At 36.8% G+C, this 22,286-nt stretch overlaps 4 protein-coding genes across 6 annotated transcripts; 2 read left to right on the forward strand and 2 right to left on the reverse strand.

The window, feature by feature from the left end:
- Positions 1–1,242: 1,242 nt before the first annotated feature.
- LOC120176412 (leucine-rich repeat extensin-like protein 2) lies at positions 1,243–2,892 on the forward strand. 3 transcript variants are annotated; one of them, XM_039182839.1, is made up of 2 exons: positions 1,244–1,757; positions 1,803–2,892. In XM_039182839.1, exons 1-2 carry the CDS (start codon positions 1,283–1,285, stop codon positions 2,732–2,734), a joined length of 1,407 nt encoding a protein of 468 aa, XP_039038770.1. In that variant the 5' UTR covers positions 1,244–1,282; the 3' UTR covers positions 2,735–2,892. The 3 variants fall into 3 exon arrangements, with proteins under 3 accessions (XP_039038768.1, XP_039038770.1, XP_039038769.1); XM_039182838.1 differs by having other exon boundaries at positions 1,244–1,754; positions 1,800–2,892; XM_039182837.1 differs by having other exon boundaries at positions 1,243–2,892.
- Positions 2,893–5,108: 2,216 nt separating this feature from the next.
- Positions 5,109–8,385, reverse strand: LOC120176411 (heat shock 70 kDa protein, mitochondrial-like). Its single transcript, XM_039182836.1, has 6 exons — positions 8,174–8,385; positions 7,716–7,777; positions 7,546–7,624; positions 6,874–7,440; positions 6,173–6,793; positions 5,109–5,957 (listed from the first exon to the last, which is right to left on the reverse strand). Exons 1-6 carry the CDS (start codon positions 8,246–8,248, stop codon positions 5,322–5,324), a joined length of 2,040 nt encoding a protein of 679 aa, XP_039038767.1. The 5' UTR covers positions 8,249–8,385; the 3' UTR covers positions 5,109–5,321.
- A 1,725-nt stretch (positions 8,386–10,110) lies between these two features.
- LOC120176416 lies at positions 10,111–12,466 on the reverse strand. Its single transcript, XM_039182844.1, has 4 exons — positions 11,482–12,466; positions 11,203–11,282; positions 10,675–10,939; positions 10,111–10,536 (listed from the first exon to the last, which is right to left on the reverse strand). The coding sequence occupies exons 1-4, from the start codon at positions 12,218–12,220 to the stop codon at positions 10,274–10,276; spliced, it is 1,347 nt and encodes a 448-aa protein (XP_039038775.1). The 5' UTR covers positions 12,221–12,466; the 3' UTR covers positions 10,111–10,273.
- A 4,665-nt stretch (positions 12,467–17,131) lies between these two features.
- LOC120176405 (putative disease resistance RPP13-like protein 1) lies at positions 17,132–21,393 on the forward strand. Its single transcript, XM_039182831.1, has 3 exons — positions 17,132–17,529; positions 17,985–18,449; positions 18,519–21,393. Exons 1-3 carry the CDS (start codon positions 17,132–17,134, stop codon positions 21,376–21,378), a joined length of 3,723 nt encoding a protein of 1,240 aa, XP_039038762.1. The 3' UTR covers positions 21,379–21,393.
- Positions 21,394–22,286: the final 893 nt, after the last annotated feature.

A 22,286-nucleotide genomic window follows, 5' to 3' on the forward strand; every position in this document is an offset into this window, starting at 1 on the left:
GATGAATTTTATTATATAATTTAAATTTTATTTAAATTTTTTTAGTTGATTTATTGGAATTGTGTTTAAATTTAATTATAAATATTTATAATATTTATGATATTATTTGATGTCAATTTAAACAATATTCTATTATTATATACATATACAATGTGTTTTTAAAAAAATCGTATCTTTTATTAGTGATTCACGTAATCATGAAAAATTGAAATACTCGACTTAAATTTGAAAATTAATATATTAATTATTAAAAATTTAAATTATTCAAATTATATTTTATAACTTAATTTAAATTTAAATTTTTTTAATTAAAATAAATTTATAAAATTAAGGATTAAATCAAATTAAATTAAAATTTTAATTTTTGAGTGACCAATTTTGTCCACGCTATTAGCCGCAAACACACCAAGATGGCTTAGTGGCTATCACATGAGAAGCCTCTAACAAAAGCCAAATAATTGACTTTGACTTTAAAGCATTAATATATACTTATTTCTCTTTTAATGTAATGGGTAATTAATCGGATTCAACTTAATATAACTTATTTACATAAAATACCAATAACATATATGAGGTAAGTATAATATAGTATATTTTTTAAGATAACTCTGAACATCTTAATATTGAACGCTCACACCTCTGACGTTCTCGGTGCTCGAACCCGGGCCTTAAGGAACAATAATCATTCATTTACCACGAAAACCACTCGATTCGTGCAACAACATTCTTCGTCCCTTATTTTTAGTGTCGGTGATATTTTAGTGATTAGATTTTTTGTGTGATTGTTTATCAATATACTCGAATCTATTTTGCGAAATAACTTGTAAATTTATTTTGATTCGCTCGTCACTCCGTCATCTCTAAAACATTTAGTTGGATGGAGAGAAAAATAATAATATCAACCATTATTATATTATTACGTATGATGCACAATAAAGTTAAAAGAAAACTTTGATTATTATTGTGTCCTTTTTCTTTATTTTATTTTTACTTTTTTTATAGACATAATCAGTAAAATTCTCTAATAAAATTCAATACAGTTGTTAAAAGAAAATAAAATTGCATGCGATGTTAGTTCCCACAGTGTCACCCTAAATTCACCTTCATTTGCATCATACTCCATTCGTAATAAGCCACGTGTCCAGTAATCCAACCCTAAAACTCGCCCACGCAGCACACAATCCCCGTACCACCACGGTCAAATTATCCCTTAATAAAAGGCACTAAAAATTTAGTCTCTCCAATTCTTCTAAAACCACTGTAAAACAAGAGAGAGAGAGAGATGGAGAATTATCCTTATAATTCTTATCCAGATTCCGGCGACTCATCGCCGCGATCCAGAGAGATCGAGTTTGAGAATCCGCCGCCGTGGGAGGATCCATCTCAGCAGCAACAAAGTTACAAGGCTAAGTTCATGTGCAGCTATGGTGGAAAAATCCATCCTCGGCCTCATGATAATCAGCTATCTTACATCGGCGGTGAGACGAAGATCCTGTCCGTTGATCGGAACATCAAATTCTCCTCCATGATCGCTAAGCTCTCCGCTTTGTGCGGAGGTGGCGACGGCGACGTTTCGTTCAAGTACCAGCTCCCCGGCGAAGACCTCGACTCGCTTATTTCTGTTACCAACGATGATGATCTCGAACACATGATGCACGAATACGATCGGCTTTATCGAGCCTCGGCTAAGCCGGCGAGGATGCGGCTTTTCGTGTTTCCGGCGACTGGTTCCGTGAATTTCGGGAGAGAAGGATCGAAACTGGACCGCGAACGGTTCGTTGATGCTTTGAATTCAGGTCCGACTCACGGTGGTGAAAAAGCCGCTACGATCCCCCAAAGCAAAGTCGATTTCTTGTTTGGACTTGAAAAGGGGATGGCTCCACCTCCGCCGGTCAAAATCCGCGATCATGTGGGGGAACCGGTGATTACGCCGCCGCCTCCGGTTCCGGAAATCCTGGGGACAGATTATAGTTTGAATCCAGGTGAAATTCAAAGACAAATACAAGACCTGCAGAGGCTTCAAATTCGTGATCAAGAACAGATGTATAGGAAGAAAGCTGAAGACGCCGCTGCTTCTATGCCTTACACAGGAGAATACTACGCCCAGAAGTTACCAGAAAAAGTGCCGCCGATGACCGTACAACAGCACGCTCCGGTGACGGCTGGATACTGGCCGGATAAACATATTTCCTCCGGGAGTTTCCAAACAACCATAACGGCAGCTCCAGGCCCACCACATCCGGCGGATAATCCAGTTTACATGATCCCGGCACCAGTTCCAGGACAAGCTCCGGCCACCCTCTACCACGCACCACCACCAGTTCCCGCTCCAGCACCGGCACCTGCACCACCCCAAATGGTTCGACCGGTAACCGGACAAGCCGGTCAAGGCTACTACACCAACGTACTACAGAGAATGCCACAAGAAGTTTACCGGGATCAACCGATCTACAACATGGTGTCGCAACAACCGCCACCTCAACAACCTCCGCCGCCTACGCAACACCACCCCGTGTCGACCATACCACATCAGGCGGTGAGGTCGCCGAGCGGTGGGGTGACAGATGCTGCATACACACACGCGGCAGCGTACGATAGGCCAAATTACTATACTTCGCCGGGGGCCGTCGTGCCACCTCAGTATCAAGGCGTCGGCGTGGCTGTTAGTGGTGAAAAACGGGGCACCGCCGACAACAGTAAAGTGGTATACAAAGTTTCACAAGGTTCAGTTTAATTAAACTTTAATTATGATAGAATTTGCGCTTATATATATATATATATATATTAGTTTTAAATTGCTATTATGTATTACTATGTGAAGTCTAAATCAAAATCTTAGTACTTAACCTTTTTATGTTTTTACGCTATATGAAATTATGAGTTTGTGTTGATATTGTCATGATTTAAATTTCTTGTTAATTTTGCACTTATAGAACGATATCGGTCGTAAAAATAATTATTGTTATTTTTTAAGATTTTAGGTTCGAGTATCAATAATAAAAAAATACATATTAAAAATATTTTTTAAACAGATATTATCTTATATTTATCGATTAATAAAAAATAAATATTAACTTTAAAATTTTGTGAATATCATGAATAAACCTGAATTTTTATTTTCTCCAAGAAAATTCAAGTAATAGCGTGCTGTGCATTTTCTCAGTAACCAAACAAAGAACAATCATCATGTAGAAATAAGAGATGTCATTGACCCCACAAATCACTAAATTTAATTTTACTTAGAGGCAAAAGGAAGAAAAAAGGAAAAAAAAAATAAAGAATGTCATTTTCTTTATCTCAACTCAAAGTTGACATTATTATTATTATTATTATTATTATTATTATTATTATTATTATTATTATTATTATTATTATATTATTATTATTATTATTATTATTATTATTATTATTAAGTGCAAGAGATATGATAACAACATGGGACTTGTCCCTGTTAGCTTACATTATCCTGCACATGCCGTGGCACTTGTTTGTTCGGTTTCTGACTTTAAAAATAATACACATAAAATAACCTTATAATAACCTTATGGGTAAACTATATGGATAGCAGTGAACTTTAGGCGTTGTATCGTTTGTAACGTTGAACTTTCAATTTTTCTAATTATAGTATTGAATTTTAATTTTCGTTTCAATTATATTACTGAATCGTTAAATAGTTAACGACACGATGACGTGGCTGACGGCTATCGACATAGACACGTCACAAAACGATGTCATTTTGATTTGGTTGTTAATGATTTAACGGTCCAGTGGTATAATTGAGACGGAAATCAAAGTTCAATGATATAATTAACAAAATTAAAAATTCAATGATATAAACGATAGACGCCTAAAGTTTAACGGTATCTAGTGTAGCTTATCCTATCGCTATATAGCCTTATTTACTAAGAACTACTATAAATACCCTTCAATTCCAACTAAACAAGTGCTAGAGACGATAAGTTTCACCACATCTCTCATTATGCCTTTAACCCTCTCATTAGATAACACCGGCCAACGATAGTCTTCTCACTAATTACGATTCTTTATTCAAATCAAAAAGAATGAACTGTCTACGAAATTGAATTATTTTCACCAACAATATCATACCTAAAGTTTATAAGAACTTTTTAGGGAAATATTATACCACCAAATCGTCTCCTTTTGCTAGTGTATGGTAAAAAGGTATACCTCACTTTCATTTTATTTATTTACTTTTATTTTTTTGCCCACGATTATGTTTTCTTTCAATTTTCTCGGAACCCAAACACGGCCACATGTTAGCTTTTCAAATCTGTGGGAAGTTCTTATCTTGATAGATTATTATATGCAGATTCGGATTCTGGGTCTTCTTCAAGAACGTTTGACATTTGGGGTGGCACCATCACACCCTCTGGGGGGACCAATTGTCGGAACCACGAAGCATCATATTCTTGGGAGTCCATCAAACTTTCAACACTAACCCCCACAATTTTCAAACATCGACCATGACGTACAAATATTTTTCATAGGTTTCACACACACATTTCTATATTGACAGGACACTAAAATATATGTTTAGATTACATCAAATTAGTATCACAAATTGCAATTTTTTTTATCAAATCCATGGTTTAGACTTGGAATATTTAACCATTTAACTAGGTTAAGATTTAATAAATTGTTGATTAATTTTTTTTAATTCATTTAAAATTTTAAAAAAAATTAGATGTTTATTTAAAATTATAAAAAAACTATATGATTAATCACTTTTGTGTATATTTCTCTTTACTAGATTCAAAAAATACAATATTCAATAATTTTATTTTTATTTAATTAAAACTTGATAATGTTTGTGTAACTTTTTCATTTTTTTTTCTCACTGTCAACAGTTAAAATTTCAGTAACTAAACATTCAATAGTCAACAAATGACCCCTTTTAATTAAATAAAAATAAACAAGATCACTTCTTAATTAAATAAAAATAATCAAATATATTGGAAGATTCATTTTCTCATAATTGTGTATCTACACTATAATCAAGGCCTATGACCACAAATCCAAAAAGACTTTAAGAATTACCTATAAAAATATAAGATGAAAGACAAAATTGAATGTATCGATTATAGAAATTGCAACAACAGGCATTCAAGAAGCAAATATTATATCAACCGAAAGTAGCCTTTCCTTATTTAGGACACTTTTCAGATAAATTAACCTAGTGTTTGAAAGGTCTCTGCCCTCAAATTCCTAATAAATCCAACTCTTTTGGTCATTTAGATACAAAACTGGACATACCATCTCAGAAATAAGGGAAACAACTACGCGAATCATTGGCTGATTGCTCACTTTTTCATCTCTTCGTATTCGGCCTCTTGTGCCTGGTCACCACCACCTTGGGCACCCCCGGAAGAACCACCTTCAGCACCACCGGATGAACCACCAGACATGTGTTCCCCGATCTTCGACACTGCTTTGTTTGCTGCATCGATCTTGGCCTTAATCTCATCCACGTCCTCTCCTTCCATTGCCTTCCTCAAATCCGCAACGGCATCCTCTATCACTTTTGCAACTTCGGCAGGAACCTTGTCTCTGTACTCGTTCAAGCTCTTCTCCACACTGTAAATAGTGGTGTCTGCATTGTTTTTTATATCGATCAGGGCTTTTCTTTGTTGGTCCTTCTGGGCATGCAACTCGGCTTCCTTCACCATCTTATTGATCTCATCCTCTGAGAGACCACCCGATGAACGGATGGTAATCTGTTGTTCTTTCCCAGTGGCCTTATCCTTGGCAGAAACAGTGACAATACCATTGGCATCGATGTCAAAAGTCACTTCAATCTGAGGCATGCCTCTAGGAGCGGGCGGGATGCCGACCAAGTCAAACTCACCCAACGTCTTATTGTCAGCAGCCATTTCACGCTCACCTTGAAGTACCTTAATGCCTACTTGTGTTTGGTTATCAGCTGCAGTGGAGAACACCTGAAAAAATAAAACAAGGAACCCCACCAAACATGAACAACAAAAATAATTAAAATTAATACAATACATGTCTGGAAGCAATTAGACTTCGATTACGCACAAAACAGAACCAAGAAAATTTGTCAACTTATCATGTCCAAAGGATTACTGCCGACTTTATTTCAATATCAAATGTTTCTCGAAGAAAAATGCAAACATTTGCACCAAAGACGCACCTGACTTTTCTTTGTTGGAATGGTGGTGTTCCGGTTGATTAGCCTTGTGAATATACCACCAAGTGTCTCAATACCAAGTGACAAAGGAGTGACATCAAGCAGAAGCAACTCTTTAACATCACCTCGAAGTATACCACCCTGAATTGCTGCTCCCATAGCAACCGCCTCGTCAGGATTGACACCTTTGCTTGGACTCTTTCCAAAGATCCCCAACACTACTTCTTGTACTTTAGGTACACGAGTCATCCCTCCAACAAGAAGAACCTCATGAATATCCTTTGTAGAAATGCCAGCATCCTTCAAACAATTCTTACAAGGAGCCTTGGTCCTCTCAATCAGGTGATTTACCAAAGACTCGAACTTTGATCTGGTCAATGTGATATTCAAGTGTTTTGCCCCAGATGCATCGGCTGTTATAAATGGAAGATTAATTTCAGTCTGCGAAGTTGATGAGAGTTCAATTTTAGCCTTTTCAGCAGCTTCCCGAAGCCTCTGGAGTGCAAGTTTATCCTTTGAAAGATCAATTCCCTCTGTTTTCTTGAATTCGCTCACCAAGAATTCCAGCAAGGCATTGTCAAAGTCTTCTCCTCCCAAGAAAGTATCACCATTTGTTGCTTTGACCTGGATAAAAGATTTAATTCATACAATTGGCCTAATAATGCCTAAAACAAGACCTCTTAGAATAGAAAAAAGATGCGCACCTCAAAGACGCCATTAGAGATCTCCAAAATTGAAATATCAAATGTTCCACCACCAAGATCGAAAACTGCAATGAGACCCTCCTTGTTGTTCATTCCATATGAAAGGGCAGCTGCAGTAGGCTCATTGATTATTCTCTGAACATCAAGGCCTGCAATTCTACCAGCATCCTTAGTTGCTTGTCTCTGAGCATCATTGAAATAAGCTGGAACAGTGATAACAGCATTAGAAACGCTCTTTCCCAGGTAAGCCTCGGCAGTTTCCTTCATCTTGGTCAAAATAAATGCACCAATTTGGCTAGGAGAATATTTCTGCCCATTCGCTTCAACCCAGGCATCTCCATTGGGAGCCCTCACAATCTTGAAAGGAACCATCCCCATTTCCTTTGTTGTCTGGGGATCATCATATCGTCTACCAATCAGACGCTTGGTCCCAAATACTGTATTAGTTGGATTGGTAACTGCCTGACGTTTTGCAGGGGTGCCCACAAGTAACTCTCCCTTTTGGTTGAAGGCAACAACAGATGGTGTGGTCCGTGCACCCTCCGAGTTCTCAATAACCTTGGGATTCTGAATACCATGATAGACTCAATCAGATATAAGCATAGAATAGCTTCACCGTCCAAAGCCAATAACAAAGTCGTAAGCACATCAGCGCACTAGTCTAATTCTTACCTTTCCCTCCATGACAGCAACACAGGAGTTGGTTGTCCCCAAATCAATACCAATAACATCATTGCCTGCAGGTCTTGCACTGCTTCAAAGGAATAACAAGAAAGTTACATTGAGCAATCACAGGTTCACTGCAAAAACAAAATAATGATAATGGCCCAAATCACGGTTACCTGAAAGCTCTTGAAAAACTTGTCCAATTAATTCCGGCTGAGCTCTTGCCATTGCTAGTAAGCTGCACAACAACAAATTAACCATAGACATCATCAATTCCATCCCATTTCATTCAGGTGGGAAAATTACTCAAGTACTGAACAAACTGTAATAATCATTTTCACACGATAGACAATTCTAACGCAAAAATCAGGGAAACACAGTAATTAAGACAAACCCTAAACTAATTTGATCTAAAGAACCACTAGGATAACAATAGTTCTTCCGCTGTAACTACTTTTAGTAACCTTCAGATCAAAAGATGCAAAACTAGGCAAATCTAGATAAATTCCACTTTTCCTCGACTTTGCAGGCAACCAACCAAAGGATGACACCAAGTAACACAGATCAATCAAACGAATCGCCGAAACCGAACTAGAAAAGTTTTAAAGCGCACAGAAAAGGATTGGAAACCTACGCATTTGTAAGCTGATAGAGGTGCAGAGACGGCGTCGCGGCGTCGAAATGAACGAAGCAAAGCTGCCGTAGCCATGGCTGTAACTTGGACGTAGAGCAGAGGAGGATCGGTTTGAAGTTCTTTGTGAAGGATGGTAATGAAATGCGAGTGGGAGAGGTTTACAGGGTTTAGGGTTTTGTATATTCTAATCTTTGGTGAGAGATGGTAGGTTCTAGATTAACAACGAACGTGCTCGGCCGCCCGCCATTCAGTTTCTATTAGAGGCGGTTAGTGAATAATGCCACGTCAACGAAATTCCCGATCTAACGGTTAGCATGAGACCACGTCATTTTCTGTATTCTAATATGGGTAAACTACTTGTATGACCATTTAACTATTACCCCTTTTAATTTTGATAACCGGTATTCTGATTTTATAAATCAAATCACTCAACTATTTAAATCTTCAATTAAAATTTAGCGAAAATGATAATGTGACAGTTAACACCATTAATATAATTATACATTTAATTCTCAGTATTTAAATTTTTTTATTAATTTAATTTTTATTTTTATTTAATTAAAAAATAATAATCTCCAATTTGAATGTGTCACATTTGCTATTAGATTGTAAAATATTTTATATATTTTATTTTAGATTATGACATAATAAAAGAAAATAATAAGAAAACTAATAGGATTCAAACTTAGGACTAACTTAGAGTGAAAGCACCTTAACTGCCAAGGCAAATTACATGCTCAAATAATCATTTCTCACTTAAGTTGACTCTCTCCTGTTTTACTCTCTATACTTTTAATTTCTTTTTAATTTACTTGCTAAATGTTCGATTTGTTACTGTTTTATTCATTTTGAATTATGTTATTATTATTTTGGTATGATGCGACATTTTTATTATTATTTAATATAAAATAATTTAAAATATAAAATAAAAATAGAAGGTGATCTTATTGTTCATTGGCATTGGACACCATCGTCGACGGCCATAGGTGGTGGTCATTCGGTCTTAGATTTCATCGGTCGCTTCGTTTCGACCCCTGAGTCTAATTCTAACCTCTATTTTATCGGAACATGCTCTGAATCTGATCAAAAGTGAGAAAAATGAAATGATGGTGGTCGTTAATCGCCATAGATGGTGGTCGTTTTGTCTTAGATTTCATGGGTTGCTTCGCCTCTGAATCTGACCTCCACTTTGTCATAATATACTTCGAAGTATGTGAATTGAAGTTCGAAAGTGAGGAAACCGAAATGTTTTCGTCGAGACTCCCTTGTTATGGGATATTTTATGGTTAAACAACCACCAAGATTGAACTTATCGTGTCAAAACGAGTCTCTCGATATAAATTGGGATCAAACAATTGTCGGTTCCGAAGGCTAACGGTGAAGAGAGGGAGTGGTTGTCAATGGGGATTGGGATGAAAAAGATGAAGGGTTAAGGTTAGGGATATTATTTTAATATTTATTTTAAATTAATTTTATATTAAACAATAATAAAAATGTCACATCATAGAATAATAATAATAATAATAAATAATTCAAAATTACCAAAACAAGAGTAATTCGAAAGTTTAGTGAATAAACTGAAACAATTAAAAATAAGAGAGAGTGAAAGCTTAGTGAGGAGTTGTGTAGTTTATCCATAAATTATATTTCAAACCCTTAAAAATAATAAAAGTATGATTTAGTCCTAAATGTTATAAAATTGTAAATTATATTTCAACCCCTTAAAAATAATAAAAGTATGATTTAGTCCTAAATGTTATAAAATTGTATTTTGAATCCATAAAGATTTATAATTCAATTTAGACTCCATCATTTCAAAAATTGAAGTGCGTGTTATAGTCGAACTTTAATACTATTACAAACATGTACAATTAAACCATAAACAAAGAACGATACAACATTCAACTGGACATGCCAAAGAAAAGAAGCACCCTCCTAGCCTAAATAAGAGCAAGAAGCAGAAAATTTCCTATTTTCAGTCCGGCGAGATGATGCACCCGGAAAATCTGTACGTTTATCCGATACGATACTCCGCAAACGTGATTGCGGAAAGCACCTAGTCAAATGAGAACCCGATGTTATCGACTTCCATCAACTCCGTCAAATCCTAATGTAACCGCCGCCGTTTTCTTGAATCACACTGCTTCTCTTAAGGAACGATCTCCGGTTATGCGACCAACTTCGTCGCAATGACCGCCTCCGACGCCATGCGGTCAATCGGGAATAGAGAGCGGGGAGAATGAAGCATAGCAGCACTAGAATCAACATTGCTAAACATAGGAACATTACTTTTCGGAAGCCGTCTTTCAATGCAGGGTCCTTTTGCACTGTCCATGGAACTCCTCCCACATTCATTCCAAACACTGCAAAATTCAACACAAACAAGGCAAGGAATTCAATGCAGGCAGATAACATCTAACGATAAATCCGATTCCTAATCATAAGGGGTCGGTAGAGACGAGAATTTCGGATCATAAGGGGTCGGTAGAGACGAGAATTACCTCCGGTTATAACGGACAGAGGAAGGAATATAACGGAAAGGAATGAGAGGTAATAGAGTTTTCTGTTGATTTGCTCCGACTGCCAGCTATCTAAACCGGCCTGAATCGCGGCAACACGGTTTGCTTGAAACCCGACGTTCTCTTTCAACCTCCTCAACCGTCCGATCAGCTCTTCGAGGGCGTTAATGTCTTCACTTGCAAACCAATGTTTCGAACAACATTTTTCCTTCACTCTGGGAAATACTTGCTCCCCATGTGCAATTACCTGCATTTTTCGGAGAATGCATACAAGCAATGCCAGTTCAATTCACATGTTATTCATACGAGTGCAGGCACAAGCTATGGCAAAACTAAAGCAAGCTCAAATTATTAACATGTAGGTTGACAAGGAGACATCATCGATACATCGCCTCGGAATGGCTAAACAGCGTCTTCCCGCCTTTTAACCGTGTCTGTTCCTTGATGGAGGTTCGGAGTTGTTAAAATAGTTCCTCCAAGGCAATGTACAAGGGGGGAAGTCGAAATTACCTGCAGGAGACGTTGCAGATTGAGACTCATTTTCGGGAATCTTCGATCATCGAGCATTTCTTTCCTTAAAGCAAATCCACCTGAGATTAAGCAGAACAATTATTCGAGTTGCGGTTTAAATCGATTCGATTTTTGCAAGCTGATTCTATGTCGAGGAAAGTCCTTTATACCAGTTATGCACATATGAACTTTGAATCCATTGCATGAAAAGCTATAAACCAGTGTCAACATACAAGGAATCATGCAATGTTTATTGCTGATCATAGGGATTGAATTTACCTCGGTCCAATTCGAGCTCAACCGAATCCAAATCCATCTCGAAATTGGTAACAACATCTTGAAGGTGATCGACGTGCGTGTCGACGATGTGAACGACAAGGTTCGAGACCGATTTCGGAACCGGATTATCAGCCTCCTCAGAGTGATTCATTGTCAACAAGAACTCAAGAACATGTTCCCTAATAATAATACCACCCTGCTGCCCCTCTTCTCTACAATTAGGACTTTCGACACTAGGAATCTCCGACAGAAGAGATCGACCGACCGGAGAGAAACCGAGCCTCGGAACACGTCCCAAAGACACGGTGATCACCGAATTCTCGGTAACCCTTGCAGCCAGCCTAACTGTAAAGTTACTGGAAGGTGGACCAGGCGAATTAACCCGAAAGATGAGGGCTCCATCGACATGTCCACAAAAGGGTCCATTGCTAACGAGTGAAAGAATGTCTTGAAGCTTTAACGGCGGACAAAGAACATCGACGAGGTACTGTGCAGATTGTGAGAGCTTCTGTTTCCCTTTTGGAAGCTCAACATGGTACCAACAAAACTGTTTCCCACTACCCTGAGCTAGATCCCATTCCTTGTTGTAATAATTCCCACAACCATCAAACACGTATGATTTTTTTCTCACCATGCCAGGAAAATATGTTCTCTGAACATTATTTTCCATGATTGGGATACTCGAATCCGTTTCCTCCATTTCCCCATCTCCAGCAGGTTGAATCTGAGCTAAATCCATAACTTCAAACCCTTTTGAATTTCGAAAAAGATGAATCTCTTGGCCTAAGCAAGGAAAACCCAGATCAGAATCACCAAACCCCAGTTGAAAACTGCCCAGATAAGAAAGATTCAATCGTTTCCAGAAAACACACAATATTGAACAGTTCAAACTAAGAATATACGTTGGAAAAAATGAAAAGGTCGGCAGAAAACAAGATTAGATTATTTGATTATGGGGAAAAAAGGAACAGATGGTGTTGTCTTGGTAGTGATTTCTCAGAAACTTCATGTCTATAATAATTAAATCAACAAAAAAATAATAAAAAAGGCTGACCAGAAGTGATCACGTTTCTGGTTCAGTCATGATTAGTATATTACTATTATTATCGGTTTTAAATTATCTTTGATGATTTAGGGTTTAGATTTAGGCGAGCAGTTCATCTGTTTTTTGGTTTACCAGAAGATTGATTTGTTAGAACGCAAAATGAATTTGGTAGAGACTTTTTTTGTACTGAATTGTTTGGTTTTTGGGTTGAAAAGTACAGCTTCTGGAGACGTATCATCGTCAACGTACCCAATATTTGAATCAATTAATATAATTCTTCAAAAAAAAGAATCAATTAATATAAGTCGTTATAGTTCAATTGAATTTTAAGATTTTTGAAATGCGATAATAATAAATATCTAATAAAAGATATTTATTCATTTAATTACTATTTTTCGATTAATCTAAGGGGGTGTTTGGATGGGGGAATGTGGGATTTTCATGGGAATGAAATCCACATTCCCCCGTTTGGTTAGCCCCGGAATCTCATTCCCGGTAATGTAAGATTACCAATAGTGAATTTTTTTGGTATATTACCGGGAATGTCATTACCTCTATTTCCTTAGGTATTGTTGGATTACCTGTGTTTTGGACTAAAATGGCCTTAAATTTTTTTTTTTTTCAAAAATATTATTCTTATGTTATTGAATAATAAAAATTCTACGAAAGTTAAATTACAAATTTATCCTTAAATTATTTTAGATTTACAAAAAAAATCTATAATTAAAATTTTATATAAAGTTCAGGGGTTAAAATAAAATTGTACCCTTTCATTAAACCTTTTTTTATATTTTTAATTTTGTAAAAAAATTATATAAATATTTTCCAACTTGTAATATTTTACAAATATATAATAAGGACAATTTGGTCAAATATACATTCCAAAAATCTTTTATTCCTTTAACCAAACACGGTAATCTTACATTCCTGCTAAGCCAACCAAACACAAAATACAACATTCCCAGTAATCATATTCCCTGGTAATCTTACATTCTCAATGATAATCTTACATTCCGTGAACCAAACGCACCATAAGGTGTTTAGAAGTTGTAGTATTTATTCTCAAAACTCTCACATATTTGATAATGAATATTCAAACACCTTAAGGTGTGTTTGGTTCACGGAATGTAAGATTATCAGTGGGAATAAAAGATTACCAGGGAATAGGATTACCGGTAGGGATGGTAAACGGGCGGATCAGGTGCGGATACTCCATCCCTCATCCCCACCTAATATTTTTAAATCCACCACCCAACCACCACCCATGATGGGTAAAATTTTCCAAATCCACATCCATCCACACGAGTACATTATCAAATTCATCCCTACACCCACTACCCAACTGGAGACGTACCCAGCTAGACCCGCTTGACATCATATATCTTATACAATATTCAGATTTATAAATTAGTCTCTAAAATTATACCTAAATTCATAATAATCCAAAAATTTAATGGGTATTTAATGGGCGGATGCAGGGCGAGGGGATGCGGGGCGGGTAATGTCTCAAACCCATCACCCGCTCACTACCCGCAATGGGTACCACTTTCTAAATCCACACCCGCCCACTATCTACTAAAGTTATACCCATCCCCGCCCCAATTGGAGCGGGTACGATGCGAAATCCATGAAATTATACCCGTTTGCCATCCTTAATTACTAGGAATGTTGTATTTTGTGTTTGGTTGGTTTAGCAGGAATGTAAGATTACAGTGTTTGGTTAAAGGAATAAAAGATTATTGGAATGTATATTTTACCAAATTGTCCTTATTATATATTTGTTTTTTAACAAGTTTAATTATACTATAATATTACTATAATTAATTTATATATTTTCTTTAAAAAAATTAAATTCATAAAATTTATATAATTTTTTTTACAAAATTGAAAAGATAAATAGGTTTAATGAAAGGGTAAAATTTTATTTTAATCCTTGAACTTCATATAAAATTTTAATTATAGATTTTTTTTTAAATCTAAAATAGTTTAAGGATAAATTTGTAATTTAACCTTCGTAGAATTTTTATTATTCAACGACAGAAGAATGATATTTTTGGGGGGGGAATTTAAGGGCGTTTTAGTCCAAAACGCCGGTAATCCAACAATACCTAAGAGAAGGGGGTAATCACATTCCCGGTAATATACCCCAAAATACTACTGTTGATAATAAAATATTATCGGGGGCTGAGAATGTTGATCAACCAAACGGGGGAATGAGAATTTCATTCCCTCGGTAATAAGATATGATGTGAACCAAACAGCCCCTTATAGTCTTTTGGTGCTTGAGCCTGAGACGTCTAAGAATAACAATCATTCTTTTAACTATTGAGATAACTTAATCCGTACAAATCATTTACTTATTCAAATAACGTTAATCTAGTTATATATCATTAATATTTGATGGAGAAATTAACGTGTTAATTATTTAAATAATGTTAATCCGTACAAATTAATGTGTTAAATGAGTGCATTTTTAATTTTTATTTAATTAACTTGCATCAAATTAATTAAGTATTGGAGTCAAAAAGTTGAATTTATTAAACTCTTTTAATCAATTTTAACAGTTAAGTCCTAACGATTTTTTCAGTTATCATTGTCACATGATATATTGTGATCATCAATTTTGAAAAAGTTATATCCTGATCACTTTTTTTTTCGCATGCCTTATTTTAATCACCGACGGGCCAAACGGCTAAATGATCGACTACCACAACCAGCTAAACGACTGATTACAATGATTGACCAAAGGGATTTAAGGGGTTGGGTATTTGGGATTTTAGGGATTGAAGTGTAGGGATTTAAGAATTTTGGGTTTTAAAATGATAGAAGGGTTATGATCAGTCAATGGGTGGTCGGAGACGTATGGGTGGTTGGTCGCTGATGGATGGATGACCGGCGGTTGGAGTAGAGGGAACTAGAATAAGAGATTTTAAGAATTTGTCGTTATTTTTTAGATTTTAGTTGTTTATGTTTTTAAATTAACTTTTTAAAAATATATCAATGTGACACATACCACTTAATTGGATTTTTTAATTATCATTACGGTCGGGACACTTAAAATGTTAATATTTATAATGTTACACATGATGAATTGAAAAAAAAATTAAGGACATATTTGAAAAAAATGGTATAGTTTTGGACCTAATATAACATTTAAATTCAACCAAAATCTCTCATCACCAACGAACATTGGATCTCAATATTTTAATTTCATTCCTTTTTTGACCTCATAATGCAAATAGAATATTTATTTCACTATAAAAATTCTCCGTACTTCATAAATATTACTTAGAACTCTTCGAATTCATTTTATAATTAAACCATAATAATACTTTCACAATTAATATTCATTAAAAATAAAACCACTAAAAACTTAAACGTGCATTATAATTAAATCTATAATTTTTTGTATATAATATTATTATATTATAATTCATAAGTTTAATTAATTTAGCAATACTACAAAGTACAAACTGTAACAAAATAAATCTATGTGAGAGGAGGAAATTTAAGTAAATTTAATCATTATATCTCAATAAACAAAGCTGTTAATTTGTTTAAATCCAACAAATAATACTGCTACTAACACTTATAGTTAGGGTTGGGCATAAGATCCGAACCTGACGGTGTCCGACCCGATCGGGTCAGGTTTTTTTATTAAAAAAATAAGTTCGGGTCGGGTCGGATTTTTTAAATGTGATGGTCGGGTTGGGTTTTGGGTGAAAAATATCCGACCCAAAAAATATATATAATTTTACCTTATATATTTAGAAATAATTACAATAATATCCCTCTATATATTATTGTTTTCAATTAAGTCACTATTTTTATTGAATAAAAATAATATTTTTATTATTATTTTGGGTCGGGTCGCGTTTTTAAGTTACATATGGGATCGGGTGAAATCTTGTTTTGGTCGGGTCAAATAAGATATTGGGTGGAGGATTCTTTGTTCTCGGGTCGGGTCGGGTGGGCCAAAAACCCGACCGATGCTCATCCCTACTTACGGTATTACTAATAACAAAACAATAAAACAATTTCTTTATACACAATTACCCTATAATAAAAAAAAATGAGGGACAGTGGCCCCCGGGACCAAGCTCCCAACATTTAAATGGATTCTATCCATCTTGAACCTGTCCCAAACATGGCCCGTCCTCGAGTCTACTCGACCCAAACTAACTAGAGAGCTATGGAAACGAGCAATGGAAGGAGAACAAGATATTGATAACACTCGCAGGAAAATCGATGAGAAAAATAAACAAATAAAAAATTAAAGTGACCACTCATGTAATTTACCGTTGTTTTATTATAAGAATCCAGACTGAGTGAAAGACAATGGTTTGTGAACATTGACCAAGTCCCTGAAAGGAGAAAACTTTAATACATGAAGAAACTACAACCAAACTTCCAGGAATGAGTATTAATTTCTTTCTTTCCAATCAAAATTCCCCGATAAATATTAGTGTATGATACTGGTTACCATCACTTACCAACTACCATGTAATGAGGATGAATACAAAAAAATATTAGAATTGCTACTGTGTCTGTGTTCCTCTTCTTCCTTCAAACCTTTTTTCCCAAGAAAACACAGAGAAAAAAGAAATGGCTTTGGTGGGCGAAGCATTTCTCTCGGCTTCCATTGAAGTTTTGCTTGATCGGATTGTTTCTTCCGATGTTTCCAACTTTATCAGGGGAAAGAAGGAACTCCAAGCTGTGCTTCTCAACAAACTGAAGCCTACCTTGATGTCGGTGAAAGTGTTGCTGGATGATGCTGAAACGAAGCAGATTACCAACCCAAATGTCCGAAGTTGGATTCTTGAGCTCAAAGATGCTGTTTATGATGCGGAGGACCTGCTTGATGAGATTGCAACTCAAGCTCTTCGACGCAAGATGGAATCCCATGATCAGACTACTGCTGTAGTGCAGGTAACTTCCTTTTTCTCTTCTTTGATTCCTTTCAAAGATGGGATGGTGTCGAATCTGAAGGAGATCCTTGGGAGGTTAGAGTATCTAATCAACCAAGCACACATCCTGCGTTTGGAAGTAAATTGTGGGAGAGAAAAGGCATTTCAAAGATGATGCAGGGGATCGAGACAGATGATGTTGAGGTGTTGAAATACCATATGTTTTAGTCTTTTGGCCATAACTTTAGCTACAGGTGTCAGAATCGCGCATAAGATCCCAATCCGGAAAGCTCTTTTCGACGCGTACGCTCTCCACGTTGAGCTACGCTCCATGTGACCTTTTTTTCAACCTCAAATTCTGTCGTTTTGTCCTCCGAATCACTAGAATTAGATATTTTTTTACTATTTATGGTAATATTTCGATTGTCAATTAGGAATTCAATTTAAATCCGATTTAGGCTGGATTTTTTTGAGATTACTTATTTTTTTTTCGAATTTCAATTTAGAGTGATTTTCGGGATTTTGTTATTTTTGACAAAATTCGAATAAAGACGATTTTTGACTATAACAGTCCGGTGTTTGAAAGTAAATTGTGGGAGAGAAAAGGCATTTCAAAGACCACCTGCAACTTCTATGGTGGATGAGTCTGCTGTCTATGGCAGAGATGGTGAAAAAGAAGAAATATTGAGGTTGTTGAACCCTCAAAATCCCACCGAATATCCTATAGACGTCATTCCCATTGTGGGTATGGGTGGTCTGGGAAAGACCACCCTTGCTCAATTGATCTACAACGACTCAAGGGTGGATGACTGGTTTGACATCAAAGCATGGGTTTGTGTTTCTGAAGAATTTGATGCTTTCAGTGTCACCAAAACCCTTCTTGAAATGATTACTCGTAGCAGCGACGATAGCCAGAGCTTAAATCAGCTTCAGCTTCAACTAAAAGAGAAGCTGTCGGGAAAGAAATTTCTATTCGTTTTGGACGATGTTTGGAATGAAAATTATGTTGACTGGTAGGAGCTCAGAATTCCTTTCAATTATGGGGCACAAAACAGTAAGATCATTGTAACAACACGTAATGAAAGTGTTACCTATGTTATGAAGACTGTTCCAACTTATCGTCTTGAAACTTTATCCGGTGATGATTGCTGGAAGCTATTTGCAAGGCATGCATTTGTTGGTACAAACCCAGGCAATCATCCAAAGCTGAAGGCCACAGGTGAAGCAATTGTTAGAAGATGTGACGGTCTCCCTCTGGCTGCAAAAACTCTCGGAGGTCTCTTACGTTGCAAACTAGACGCTGCTGAATGGAACAAAATATTACATAGCAATTTTTGGGACATACCAAATGATGTGAGCAATATTCTTCCTGCACTGAGATTGAGTTATTATCATCTTCCCTCCCATTTGAAGCGTTGTTTTGCGTATTGTTCAATTTTTCCGAAAGACTATGAATTCCAAAAGGATGAACTTATTCGCTTATGGATGGCCGAAGGTCTTTTAGATTGTCCCGGAGACAATGGCGATCTGGAAGAACAAGGTAACGAGTACTTCAAAGATCTGACATTGAGGTCGTTTTTTCAACAATCCAAAGGGAGGAAATCTTGTTTCATCATGCACGATCTTATCAGTGACTTGGCTAAATCTGTCACGAGAGAATTTATTTGTAGATTAGAAGGTAGTGGTGGTTCTTCTGAAATAACCGAAAAGACTCATCATTTGTCCAATGTCCGAGAACGATATGATTTGAGAAAGAAATTCGAGACTGTACCTAAAGCAAAAGCTCTGCGTACATTCCTAACTGTTGGACCAGCATGGCAATGGCGTCCATGTGTTACCAATGATCTAATGCGTGATTTGTTGGTGAAGTCAAGCTTACGGGTTCTTTCTTTTGCTAGGTATTTCAATATCAATGAATTGCCGGAAGAAGTTGGTAATTTGAAGCATTTGCGGAATTTGGATCTCTCAGAAACATCAATGAAAAGGTTGCCAAACTCTTTGAGTGCATTGTTTAATTTACAGACCTTAACATTGTTTTACTGCAGCAAACTTATTGAGTTGCCAAAAGACATGAGGAGATTGGTGAACATGCATTATCTTGATATTAGGGGAACACGTTTATCAAGGATGCCAGAGGGATTCGGTGAGTTGAAAGATCTTCGAATATTAACAGATTATGTTTTAGACGATCACAATGGTTCAAGCATTAATGAGTTGGGAAAAGTGAAGCATCTACGTGGAGGAATTGTCATTTCAGGTCTAAAAACTGTTGCACGTGCAGTAGATGCCAAAGATGCCAATTTGAAGGATAAGATGAATCTTGAGGTGTTGGAGTTGATATGGGGTGCAAATAATGATAATTATTCAAAGCATGATAGTGAAGTTCTTGAACAATTGGAGCCTCATTTAAACTTGGAGGGTCTTGTTATTAAAAGTTATAATGGCACGAGATTTCCGGAATGGGTGGGACATTCTTCCTACTCAAACATGGTATCTTTGAGTTTAACAGATTGCAGGTTTTGCCAGTCTTTGCCACCACTTGGGCAATTATCATCTTTGAAATCTCTTTACATTTCTGGGTTCAGTGGAGTGGTTACAGTGGGTGGTGAGTTCTACGGGAATGGACACACTTCGACTATACCATTTGTATCTCTTGAAACCTTATGCTTTGAGAAAATGTCAGAGTGGGAAGTATGGTTATGTGGGAGTGATGATGAAGCATTCCCCCTTCTGCAAGATCTACGCATTAGTGATTGTCCGAAGCTAACCAAGTCTCTTCCCAAAGATCTCCATTCTTTAAAGAAACTTGTGATTAAGCATTGTGGAAATCTTGGAGGTGTTCTTCCCATGGCACCAAGTGCCTGTGAACTCGAGTTAGGTGGATGTGATGCATTACAATTGGAGCCATTGCCTTGCGGACTTCGAAAGTTGCGAATTGGAGGTTCAACTATGAATGATTCCATGTTGGAACATATTTTGCAACAATGCACTCATCTCGACGAGTTACTAATGTGGGATTGTTCTGATATCAGATCCCTTCCAGAAGTTCTTGTGTCTATGACGCTGAAGCAATTGGACATCCGAAGGTGCGAAGTCTTGGATTATTCGAAAATATTATTGTATACATCCCTTGAATCCTTGAATATGGAGGGCAGTAAGTGTCATCCAATTGTAGAATTATGCTTGCCACTAGGATCGTTTCCTTTGCTGAAACGTGTTTCTATAAGGAGATGTGAAGACATGAAGTTTATTGGTGCTTTAGGAGGCGCTCATCGCCAGCATCCAGCATGTCTCGATTCTTTGACTATCGCATCATGCCTAAACTTGATATCGTTGGGAATTGAAGATGGATTATGTGTCACCAATTTGACCCGACTTTGGCTTTGGGATTGCATAGGTTTAAAGTCATTACCGGAGCAAATGAAGTCAGTCTTTCCATCCCTGGTGTCGTTAGAAATAGAAAATTGTCCAGAAATAGAATCGGTTCCAAAAGCGGGTTTGCCCTCCAAATTAAAAGAAATCAGAATCTTTGGGAGTGATAAACTAGTTGGGAGCTTGATCTGTGGGAAAAGGGAATGGAGTTTGCAAAGGCTCCCTTCACTTTCGTATTTCTGTTTCTCAGGTCAAGAGTTGGACATGGAATGTTTTCCGGATGAACTTACGTTACCCTCTTCTCTTGAATCTCTGTCTGTCAATAATCTTCAAAATCTGGAGCGTTTCGATTACAGGGGCCTTCAACACCTCACCTCTCTTTCTCAGTTGAATATCAACAACTGTCCGAAGCTTCGGTCTGCGCCGGAAAAGATGCCCCTTCCCTCTCTGTCTCGCTTGTCCATTCGAGGCTGTCCGTTGCTGAAGGAACATTGGCGAAAGGAGAAAGTCGGAGATTGGTCCAACATTTCCCACATCCCTCACATTATAATTGACGGCCATCACTTCATGTAGAACGGCAAGGATAGACTGAGTTGTGCATGCTGTATTCTTTACCTGAGAGCCATTCTCACACTGCTGATTCTTTAAGCTGAAGCACTGTGGATTCTAATCTCCATGCCAAATAATGGTGGTGGTTGTTTGATTCCGTTTCCAAGACCCACCTCCATTGTCAAAATCAGTCTTTCTGTTCATCAGGCTCCAACATAAGACCCTAATACAATGACATTTTCCAGCAAATTTTAACAGGATTAACATTTCCTGTTAAATAGAATCACATTTTTCTACGGCTCTGATCGTGTTCCTCCTAAGTTGATCGAACCCACCATCAGACCACGACCAGCACTGAGATGGAGTTATCATTATCTTCCGTCACATTTGAAAAGTTGTTTTGTGGTTTGTTCAATTTTTCCTAAAGACTATGAGTTTGAAAAGTAAGAACTTATTCGCTTATGGATGGCCGAAGGTCTTCTAGAGTTTCCCAGAGGCAATAGTTATGTAGAAGAACAAGATAACGACGGAGAATTTATTTGCAGATTAGAAGATAGTGGTGGTTCTTCTGAAATAACCGAAAGGACTCGTCATTCATCCAATGTCCGAGAAGACTACGATTTGAGAAAGAAGTTTGAGATTGTACCTAAAGCAAAAGCTCAGCGTACATTCCTAACTCTCGAATCATCATGGCCTTGGAATTCATATGTTATCAATGATCTAATGCATGATTTGTTGGTGAAGTCAAGCTTACGGGTTCTTTCTTTGGCCGGGCATGTCAATATAGATGAATTGCCAGAGGAAGTTGGTAATTTGAAGCATTTGCGGAATTTGGATCTTTCAAAAACATCAATTACAAGGTTACCAAACTCTGAGTGTACATTGTATAATTTGCAGACCTTAGCATTGTTTAAGTGCAACAAACTTGTTGA

The sequence above is a fragment of the Hibiscus syriacus genome, unplaced genomic scaffold (assembly GCF_006381635.1).
Source record: "Hibiscus syriacus cultivar Baekdansim isolate YM2019G1 unplaced genomic scaffold, ASM638163v2 tig00112243_pilon, whole genome shotgun sequence".
Lineage (NCBI taxonomy): Eukaryota > Viridiplantae > Streptophyta > Magnoliopsida > Malvales > Malvaceae > Hibiscus > Hibiscus syriacus.